Source organism: Xyrauchen texanus, chromosome 43 (assembly GCF_025860055.1).
Source record: "Xyrauchen texanus isolate HMW12.3.18 chromosome 43, RBS_HiC_50CHRs, whole genome shotgun sequence".
Classification (NCBI taxonomy): Eukaryota; Metazoa; Chordata; class Actinopteri; order Cypriniformes; family Catostomidae; genus Xyrauchen; species Xyrauchen texanus.
The window spans coordinates 22,102,659-22,114,041 of NC_068318.1; the positions used below are offsets into that span (position 1 = coordinate 22,102,659).

At 39.3% G+C, this 11,383-nt stretch overlaps 1 protein-coding gene across 5 annotated transcripts in view; it reads left to right on the top strand.

The window, feature by feature from the left end:
- The window catches only part of ntm (neurotrimin), a 459,449-nt gene extending 454,196 nt beyond the window's left edge, over positions 1-5,253 (top strand). For 3 of the 5 annotated variants that reach the window (XM_052116027.1, XM_052116029.1, XM_052116030.1), the window contains one exon: positions 2,763-5,253. In XM_052116027.1, coding sequence (XP_051971987.1) covers positions 2,763-2,851 — 89 coding nt within the window. In that variant the 3' untranslated portion in view covers positions 2,852-5,253. Of the gene's footprint in view, positions 1-2,750 lie in introns of all 5 variants that reach the window. The other 2 variants (XM_052116028.1, XM_052116026.1) reach the window with 1 other exon arrangement.
- Positions 5,254-11,383: the final 6,130 nt, after the last annotated feature.

An 11,383-nucleotide genomic window follows, 5' to 3' on the forward strand; every position in this document is an offset into this window, starting at 1 on the left:
GCCAAAAATACTCTGACATCTAGATTAGTTTATTAGATAAATGTTAGAGCAAAAACAGCTAATCTAGACTAAAATAGAACCTACTGTGGAGTATTTTGTGGGGTTTGTGTATAGTGATAGGGAAGCTACTTCAGCTTAAATGCTGAAAATTTATTAAAAGTAGATCATTTACAGTCAAACTACCTTATAGAAAAAGAAATCACTACAAACTGTTAACTAACATTGAAGCTGTATAAAGGGACAATATCTTGTAAAATATATAATTATAAAATGATATGATTATCTGATTTGGTTAAAAACAGCATTTTTATGTGGTACAAAATCATTAAGGATATCAATTAAGGTGACAGCATTAAATAACATAGTGTTGTTACTCTGCAATATTACAGATGTTTATTTCACTAACAAAAGCTGTGAAGGAAGTTTCAGGAACATTATTTGAATGAATCATTAAAAGGTTTTTAATTTGAATCTGTTTTTGAACCAGTTTATTGTAATTAACTATCCAAACAATGTAACTCACTTAAAATAGTTTGGACATCCCAATGCAATACGACAGTCAGCGCTGTTTTCAAGGCTATGCGTGGAATATAATTTAACATAAAAACAGTGACCGTTTTATCACGTTACACCACTACTAACCAAAGTCCAAAGTCCAACACTGAATGAGATGAGCTACCACAGAAGCTAATTACATTAGAATAAATGTAGGTACGTTTTTAATACAAGCTTTAAAATGTATCAATTTTCAAATGACACGTTACAGTAAAAGTTTTTGATATCATAGCATAACAGCGATTGAGTAATAGTGTGAAAAATAAGTCTTTATAAAATCATAATCAGCCATTGTAGTCATAATTTGTGTGAAAGTGAATAAAGCGCCTCTAGTGTTAATTTCTACAGGAAATGGTGGCGAAACGTAAAATTTGCAAACATGTAGTTACAATAGCGTTCATTTTATGATACTATGTTGGCTGTTGCTCTATAAAGTGTCTTGTTATATAATCTGAGTGGAGACTGCTTCTATTTTACAAATGACTTCTGAATTAGAGCAAACAGCCTTCAAAAACAATGAGTTGTGGAAAGGTTTGGTTATAGAGAAAAACTATTAAAACCTAATACCCAATTACTAATTACTACAAAATCATCAAGGAATATGAACCATTTTAAAGAAAACTAACATATACACTGATCAGCCACAACATTAAAATCACTGACAGGTGAAGTGATAACATTGATTATCTCGTTCCGATGGGACCTGTCAAGGGGTGGAATATATTAGGCAGCAAGTGAACAGTCTGTTCTTGAATTTCATGTGTTGGAACCAGGAAAAATGTGCAAGCTTAAGTACCTTAGCGACTTTTACAAGGGCCAAATTGTGATGGCTAGATACTGTGTCAGAGCATCTCCAAAACAGCAGATCTTGTATGGTGTTCCTGGTATGCATTGGTTAGTACCTACCAAAAGTGGTCCAAGAAAGGACAACCGGAGAACCGGCGACAGGGTCATGGGTGCCCATAGCTCATTGAAGCACATGGGGAGTCAAGGCTAGCCCTTTTTGTCTGATCCCACAGAAGAGCTACTGTAGCACAAATTTCTGAAAAACGTAATGCTTGCCATGATAGAAAGGTGTCAGAACACACAGTGCATCGCAGCACTGCATATGGGGCTGCGTAGCCGCAGACCGGTCAGAGTGCACATGCTGACTCCTGACTACCACCGAAACCACATACAATTGGCACATGAGTGTCAGAACTGGACCATGGATCAATGGAAGAAGATGCCTGGTCTGATGAATCATGTTTTCTTTTAGATCATATGGACGGTCGGGTGCATGTGCGTCATTTACCTGTGGAAGAGATGGCAGCAGGATGCACTATGGGAAGAAGGCAGACCGGCGGAGGCAGTGTGATGCTTTTAGAAATGTTCTGCTGGGAAATGTTGGGTCCTGGCATTCATGTGGATGTTACTTTGACATGTACCACCAACCTAAAGATCGTTGCAGACCACATGCACCCCTTCATGGCAACGGTATTCCCTGATGGCAGTGGCCTCTTTCAGCAGGATAATACGCCCGGCCACCCTGCAAAAATCATTCAGGAATGGTTTGAGGAACATGACAAAAGGTTCAAGGTGTTGAATTGGTCTCCAAATTCCCCAGACCTCAATTCAGTTGAGCATCTATGGGATGTGCTGGACCAACAATCTGATCCATGCAGGCCCCACCTCGCAACTTACAGGTCTTAAATGATATGTCTTGTGGAGTCCATGCCTCGATGGGTCAGAGCTGTTTTGGCAGCATGAGGGGGACCTACACATAATTAGGCAGGTGTATTTAATGTTGTGGCTGATCGCTGTAGGTTTTAACAGGACTTCTTTCTCGCTATATGATAATGATTTAGTGCCATAAATCTAGAACCTACAGTATTTACACTTAGTCACTTCGTGTGTATGCATGTCAGATTGCTATTCATTTTGAATGCGTCTTGAAGGAAATTTACACTTGAATGAAAAATGCATGAAATTACCAAGCGTTGCTACCTCTCTAGAGAATTCTAAAAATGCTGTCCCTTCATATAAGATGAAACTAGAAGTAGAAAATGCATAGGTTTGTGCTTTGCAAGTAGAAAGTTCATGCAAGTTCAATGTTTCAGACAGTCTCACAAATAAAAACTGGAAAGTTTGAAACACAGTTGTAGACCAGAGCTGTCTTGCCTGACAAATGCATATGTTTCTTTTCAATGCTGCAGGACCTGGAGCAGTTCAGGACGGCAACAGTGGCACTTCAATGATGTTCACACCCACCTGTCTACTGCTCATCATTATTCTACAACTATTGCTCAAGTTTTGATGGTGAAGAAGTTTTCAGTGGATACCAATCACTATGTGTGACATCACATATCATCACACCAGGAGTTACAAATCGTACATTGGTTACCAAAAATGCCCAAAATGTGCATGAGTACCCAAGTACTTCCTTTTTGAAAAATCACGATTATTTGTTTTCTTTATAATAAAGTTTAATAATGTAACTTACATTGCTACTTATCACACTGTTTTTTCTGACCGAATACAGTTTTGTATTCACTAAAAGCAAATTATGAAGAGGCAAGTCTAATTTTAAATATTTAATTTAATTTATTGACTGTAATTTTAATTAACTATTTAACCTTATACAAATTTGTAGAATACAGTGTGATAGGGAATAATCATTTAAATTCAAAGGCATGCGATAACTATGGCATATGTCTTTGTTTTTGGATTGCCATTATATTTTTACAGTATCATGACTGTACAGCAACAAAAAAAAGACACAACACAATTTAAATGCTCTGTAATATTTAAATAATGTCTATTATGAGTACTTTGTTCTAAGCTCTAAGCTTTTTGTATTTAAAGGTATAGCTCTCCCAAAAATGCTAAAATTATTTGCATTTCTGGGTGAAATATCCCTTTAACACACCATAAACTGAAAACAGTGTTCTGTGGCTCATGTCAGTATGTTTTATTCAAAATTACATTTAATGACCAGACTGGCACAGTAGGAATATGCAAAACCACATAGAAACTTATTATTAAAGTATTTCTTTAAACCTCAATGAAAGAAATCTGATTTTAGAGTCATTTTTAAACTAAATGACATGACAATTAAGGAAGCTGATAAATGTGACATTTGAAGATTAAAAATTCCAAAAGTGCAACAAAACGTTATTGGATCCATTGAGAGAGCCCAAAGATCTATCTGCTAATACCTGTTGATCACGTATTCCAGACTATCTTAACAAAAGTTGGATTTTTATTACCATGGTGGTTTTTCAAAAGATCAGTTGATTTTTATGTAGATTTTGTGCATAGAAATAAATAATTAAAGTTATAAAAAGCCAAATTTTCTGGCACATAAATGTTGTAATGTTATTTCAACTCATCTCGTAGTTCCTGCTAACATGTATGTATATGCATAACTTGTACAAAGAGAAAATATGCACACTTGTTTTTACTAAAATTGTGAATCTGTTTAATACAATGCAACAACTTTTTTCTATTTTTGTTATTCCCCTCAGTGTAATTTATTTCTTGCAAAGGTTAATTAGGGTTTCTGCGTTAGGTAGACACCAACTAAAACATTATTATTGCAGTGCTTAATGTGAAATCTTAAAGTTTTCTTATAATGTGAAATCTTCTAAATATTGTGCTTTGGAACTAGATGAGGCATATTTACCATCATCATGAGCATATGTCCTTTTATGTTCCATAATCTGACAAAGTGAGATTTGATTTGAATAGTTTCTGAAATGTACTATCACCATATAAATATATGGGTTGTGACTTCAAAACCATACTAATATTTTTGTCCGTTTTGTTGTCATATTTGATAGGATTTGTTTTCCCAAAATTCCTTTAAAGTCAGTAAATCATACACTAAATGAGTCTCCATGATGCTGATGTAGAACTTGAGTTTAGTGGTTTTTAGCACAAGTTGTGTAAATGAAAGGGAATGTGATGTCTGTGTATGGGTTTTGGGTGAAAGTTTTGTATTTTTGCCCCAAAAGTGTATTGTTCCATATTGCAGATTAATTTTTCTATTTTTTTCTTTCTTTCTTTTTTAAGATATAGGGACCACAACCAGTCTAAACCAGTTCACATGTTGCACGTGCATGAAGAGAGACCGATAATGTGAAACTAAAAGAGGAATCCACACATTTACTGCAGTGTTTTAATTTAAAATAAAACCAAAATATAAACTGTGTGTGTGGAAATTTGTAAAACAGCTAAGTGAGAGTAAAAGGGCAACCTATAAATGCACCATATTATCAGGAACAAGGCTTTTGGGTGCATGGCCAATTCATTATCCAATTAATGTTGAACAAATGTAACCTTTGAAAATTAATTCGACCTCACCGCCGGACCTTTAAACAAATCAGACTGTAGAAGTTCAATTTGTTCCGCTACTCTCTGGTGATTCCCTGAAGAGAAACACATTTTAAAAGTATTTAAAGTCCTTGTACTGTAAAGAAATTGTTGCGTCATATGTTTTTCCTTCAATTGAGATGGTGTGTTCATATTTAAGACTTACAATAATAAAATGTTGTATCTAAATAGAATTGGTTTCCAGTCGAATTGTAATTCTTAAAGGATTCTGGTTTTGTTCAAATATATTTTATGAATTCATAATTTGCTGTCATATTTCCGGTCTATCTGAGTGGCCATATGTTTTTTTTTTTTATGGCTGTTTTGTCATTCGATCGCATGATAACTTGCACCACTATGCATTGATGTATAATGATTGGAGTGGAACCAACAAATATAATTTTAAATACAATGTAGTTGGAGAATGGGGCTAGTTGTCACACTTTTTACTCAAGAGACTGTTCCTCAAGGTAGGTTTATTATTATTATTTTATTTATATATTTAAGTTTTGGTTATTAAACTTGTCCATTGTTATTTTTACTTGTTTTTTTTATTTAAAAAAAAGGTAAGTGAATTGAGCACATTTACTTTTTGTGACAAAATGCTCCAATAGCAGGGTATGCTGCACAATATTTGTGGGGCAGGGTCCGAAATTAAGGAGGGCTCAGGGCAAGATTGCCACTCAAATAGAAGAAAATTCCCAAAAAATTCCAAATGTGGGGGCAAAAATGCACTCTTAATGATATATTTATTTATTACATTTTTTGTAACATCTGATGTAGTTAAGAAATAGCATATATATAGTTACTTAATATTATATATACATTTTTTGCACTAAATATTTACAATATTATGGCATTAAATATGAATTGAGGTTGTAAGTTTTGAAACTTGTATTTGTATTATTGAATGGATTAAATTGTAGTCAATAGATGAGATATAGTTTGTTTGAAATGGTTTAAAATATACGTCGAAAATCAAATCCAGGGGGAAATATTGGCTTTTGACATTTTCTGACAATAATATGTTAAAGGGTTAGTTCAGAAAATTCTCCCATCATAACCTCAGGCCATTCCAGATGTGTATGATTTTTTATCTTCTGAAGAATATCTTGGCTCTGTAGGTCCATACAATGAAAGTCAATGGTAGCCAGAACTCTGAAGGTCCCAAAGGACATAAAGGCAGCATAACAGTAATTCATCTGACAACAGTTGTTAAATTCTTCAGAAGCATTCAGATGTGGGTGAGTAACGGATCAATATTTAAGTCTTTTTTTTTTACTATAAACCTCCACATTTGCCCAGCCCTGAATGAATGGTAATTGCCAAGGAAAAAAAAGGAAGAATGTGAAAGTGGATATTTATAGCAATACTTAAATATGTATCTGTTTTTACACAACCCTATAATTGTACTTCTAAATATATGGATTGAACAACTGGAGTCTTATGGATTACCTTTATGATGCCTTTATGTGCTTTTTGGACCTTCAGAGTTCTGGCCACCAGTCACTTGCATTGTATGGACCTACAGAGCAGAGATATTTTTAATTTGTGTTCTGCAGAAGAAAGAAAGATATTTACATTTGGGATGGCATGAGGGTGAGTAAATGATTAGGGAACTTTCGATCTTGGGTAAACTATCCTTCTAAATGTTCTCAATTGAACCTTGCTTTAAATAGCCTAATAGAAAAATAGCCAAATTTAAACAGTTAAATATCTATTAAACTCAAAACAGTAATGTATATTAGACACAAAACAATAACTAAACTAATTTATGTATACATCAACATTTCAGTTAATGTCTACCTTCATTATTGACCATTACCTTAAAGTATGCCAGTGTGGTTATTACAAAAGTAAGACATTAGAATTTTAGCTTGGAGGATAGAATTCAGAAAATGTATTGTAATTCAAGACAAAGAGAAAAAACAACACCACTAGTAGAGAAAGACAGTAACAAATATTTGTGACAACACCTTATCCTGTAGTTACTGAGAATATTGCGATTGTATACTTCATTGTGTGAAAACTAGCCCAGGTATCCCCTAATTTTTAAAAATGCTAAATAAAATTTATTAAAAAAAAATACTTGAAAAATTAACACTCATTAAAAAAATAAAATAAATCCTCACTGGCCAATTTAAAATCAATCAGAGCTCAAATGCTTAGAACCCTTAGGTACCATCTCTATCCTATAATGTTTTGGCTAAGTAAAACGGTGTCAGTCTTGTAAGTGTTTTAAGTTTGACAGACATTGCCTGTGCGAATGATGCTCACCTGTATGTGGTGAGGCTGAGAATAAAGCTGTGATATCAATTCTAAAAGCGAAACGAGCCATCTGTGAATGAAGCATAGAATGGCTACAGTGAGGACTTGTAATTAAAGACTCACTTTTCACAACTGTTCTATTTTTTTTTTCTTTCTTGATTGTTCATTGTAAATGATGAGCTGTACCATAGCTCACTGGTGCATATTTAGAGATGCAGCATCACTGAAGGGCCAGGTGACAAAAGTGGCAGTATGGAAGATAATTAGGATGGTAGTGAGAGGCACAGCAGGAAATGATGGCAACCAGTCAGATCAGTTTTACATATCTGAAAAGAAGGATGGCCACAAAATATAGAAGTTCCCTTTACAAAAGGCTTCACTACGATGTTGCGCTGCTAAGCGCTACGGGGAACAGCTTTCGCTGTGAGCCGAGCTGAAATAATGTGTGGAACACGTCAATGAACATTGACCGGAATTTATAGCCTCGGTTGATGTAATCATTAGATGCACCTGAGGCCAGGCTATAAATGGATACGTCACCAGGTGTCGTCAGAAACTCTTTTTTCAGAGCGATTTTGTTTCTGTATGTTTCACACACCGTCAAAACTTTCTTTCCTCTGTTAGGAGATAGAATCAGTTAGGCAGTGTGCAGTGAATGTTGTTCTATTTTTTCTCTTCTGTTTAGAAAATATTATATATATATTTCAAAAAAAAAAAAAAAGAGAGAATGACTGAAAGCAAGCGGTGCGTGTTCCTCTCTTCTCGCTCTATAGCTGAAGACGGCACACATCAGTTTTTGCTGTTTGTTTGGGGTAAGAGCACGCTGCTCTGGCGTTGCAGCAGGGCGGGTGCGAGCACTGCGATTTGCTTTAACAGGCAGAGTGCGTCGTGCTCGCCTACGCTTGCTTCGGAGTCAGCACTCACGAAAAGATCGTTCGTGGGGCTCGTGCATGGATTTGGCTGAGGAGCAAGAGGCGGGTTGATCCCTTTCGCTCTCTCTCCCCAAACCCAGCTGGTCCTTCACATGATCTCGGCGCGTTCCGGCGCTTCTTCGGATCATGAGGTGGATCGCAATTCTCTTCCGCCTCCGAGCTTTCCGTCCGCGATAAAAAAATATACGGAGGAATTGCTCGATGTTGTTACTCGTCGCGGTTGCCAGATTGGACTGGCCACGCGAAAAAGAGACCCCAAACGCTCCAAATTAGGGGATAGATTTTATCTTCCAGTCTAAGAAAGGGAACGCCTCATGGGTCCCTTCCCTTTCTTTGATAACCTCCATGAAGAGCTTTTTCTCTCATGGAGAACCCCTAAAAAAAAATAAATAAATAAATAAATAAATAAATAAATATATATATATATATATATATATATATAATTTTTTTTTTTTGACACACTTTTGTCACCTGGCCCTTCAGTGATGCTGCATCTCTAAATATGCACCAGTGAGCTATGGTACAGCTCATCATTTACAATGAACAATCAAGAAAGAAAAAAAAAATAGAACAGTTGTGAAAAGTGAGTCTTTAATTACAAGTCCTCACTGTAGCCATTCTATGCTTCATTCACAGATGCTCGTTTCGCTTTTAGAATTGATATCACAGCTTTATTCTCAGCCTTACCACATACAGGTGAGCATCATTTTCTTCCCGTGTTCACATACCCTCGACGTCATTATATTCGACTATCGTGGGTGCTGAGGCACGGGGGTATTCAGTGATGCCGCCGGTCGAAGAGACGCTTGAGGGCTATCTCTCGCCGGGCTCGGCATCGTCACTTTAAGAAGCCCTCTCTCCCCTCAAAGCCTTGTAGGACAACCTCCACTTTAGTGGGAAGGGCTTATCAAGCAGCAGGTCAGGCTGGTGCTGCTCTGCACACTATGCTGTTTTTCAGGCGTACCAGGCTGACCTCCTGGACGACCTGAGTGTGGGTTCTGCGCTTGACAAGCAAGCCTCAGACCCACCTCGGTCCTGACTGAAGGGAGGCTCAAAAGCAAAGCGTGGCGAGTCGTGCTCCTCCTTCCAGGGATTGGGGACAGTCTCGCTGCCCTCGCCAGCCCCCGAAGCAAGACCTCAGGACTAGAAATTCTAGTAAGAGAAAACCCTGACGGTCTTGCGCCTAGATTAGGGGGTAGCTCCCCTCGGGACGGGGCGCGTGCTTCACTTCACCCCTCCCGGTACCCCCTCGAAGCCCCTCCATTCCCGCCACCTCTTGGTGTTTCGGGTTGCAGAGGCTTCCGTCAAAATCGGGTGTCTTCGCTGTTCCTGCATTTTATTCAGGACGCGAAACACCCGACAACCCCTCAACAGGAAGTGTTAAAATATAATACCCATCTCAGAGATCCTGGCAGCGTGGAAACTTCTGCCGGACATATTCTGTTCTGTGGGTCTTATAAGGGCGTCAGGATTTAATTCTCTCGCCGCTTTTCCGTGTTTCAACGGCGTGTTCTCACTACCGTAAGCCGAATTCTTTTTTGTAAAAAACAAAAACAAAACTCAATCTCCTGGTTAAAGGGGCCATGGTATGTGTTCCCCTTCCAGAGAGAGAGTTAGGTTATTACACTAAATACTTCCCGTTTCCCATGGAGGGTGAGGGGTGGCGTCTGGCTTAGATCTTAAAGCTTGAACTACCCGTGGGTGTTCAAGTCCAAGATGTCAAAACGGTCGTATCTCAAGCCCTACAACTCGTTTGGCTGGTCACCATCGATCTTATGACGCACTTCTATACTTCATTTAGAAGTTCTGCCACAACATGGAAAGTTCCTGAGGTTCACTTCCGGGGGCGAAGTCTTCCAGGGTCAGGTTCTTTCACTCAGCCTAGCCCTTTTTACCCGCACATTCACAATGCATGATGTAGCGCTGGCTCCTTGCGACTCCGGGGCATCTGCATTCTGAATTACGTAGACGACTGGCTGATCCTAGCGCAGTTCCAGGAACTGGCAGTTCAGCACAGGGACATCGTCTTAGCTCATCTGTTTCTCTGGGGTTGAGGCTCAACGCCAAGAAAAGCGTCCTCTCTCCCACTCAGAACACTGTCTATCGGGGCATCGTATGGAGTTCAATCTCAATGCGGGCACAACTGTCTCCCGCTAGGATTGAGTCCATTCAGATCACCCTGAGCAAAGTCAGGCTAGGTCAAGGTTGCACTGTTAACAGTACCAACGATTTCCAGGTCTCAGGGCGAACGCGTCCACGGTGATCCCTCTGGACCTTTTGCTCATGAGACTGTTTTTGTTGTGGCCAAAAGCCAGGGGATTTCTTCCAAGGGCAAAAACCCCTGGGCTAAATAGGGTTACGCGCCTCAGGCTTCGTTCCCTTCCTATGTGGTTCAGACCCCGGTTTTCTGCCTTGGGTCCCACTCTAGGTGCATCTTGTTGTCGCAGACTGCTAACGACAGACGCCTCCCTGATGGGCGGGGTAGCGGCCTTAAGTGGTCGTCCAGCTTAAGGGGATAGGAGGGTCGTCAGCTCGGTTGTCACAGTCTCTGTCTCGGGTTGATGGCTGTATTTCTGGCCCTGAAATACCTCCTCCTGAGGCTGCCATGTCTTAGTGCTTGGTGGACAATACAGCGGTAGCCTCTTACATAAATCTTCAAGGAGACCCACGTTCTTGTCAGCTGTATTTCTGACACGTCGGATTCTCCTTAGGGCCCAGGGTAAGCTCCTGTCACTCAGGTCAGTTATATCCCTGGATGCCCGTTATCACGGGAGCAGATTTACGGTCCAGACAGGAAATACCAACGGGGAGTTAAGAACTCCACCCTAAGGTAGTAGTTGCCCAGAGTTTGCCAGCAAGGGTTTTTGCCTCTTACTGATAGCACCGCGCTGGCCAAACAGGGCTTGGTTCTCGGAGCTAATCTCTTCCCTCGACGGCTCGCCTTGGGCGATTCGAACAGGAAGGATCTTCTATCTCAGGCACAGGGCAATATTTCATCCCTGCCCCAAATTGTGGAATCTTTCATGTTTGGCCCCTAAGGGTACCAACTGAGGGACACAGGGCTCTCTCCTGAGGTTATCAAGACCTTTTTAAATGCCGGGCTTTTTCCACTTGGAACAAGTTTGGGTGAGATCTTAGGGCAGAAGAGGACCTCTTCAGCCTCTATGAATAGCGCAATGTCTCCTCTACTTCTCCCTGAAATCACCCAGCCCCTTGGGTCTGGGCGTTAAGACACATACATGACCCAGAATGCGTCTGTATGTGTTTCTCTCCCT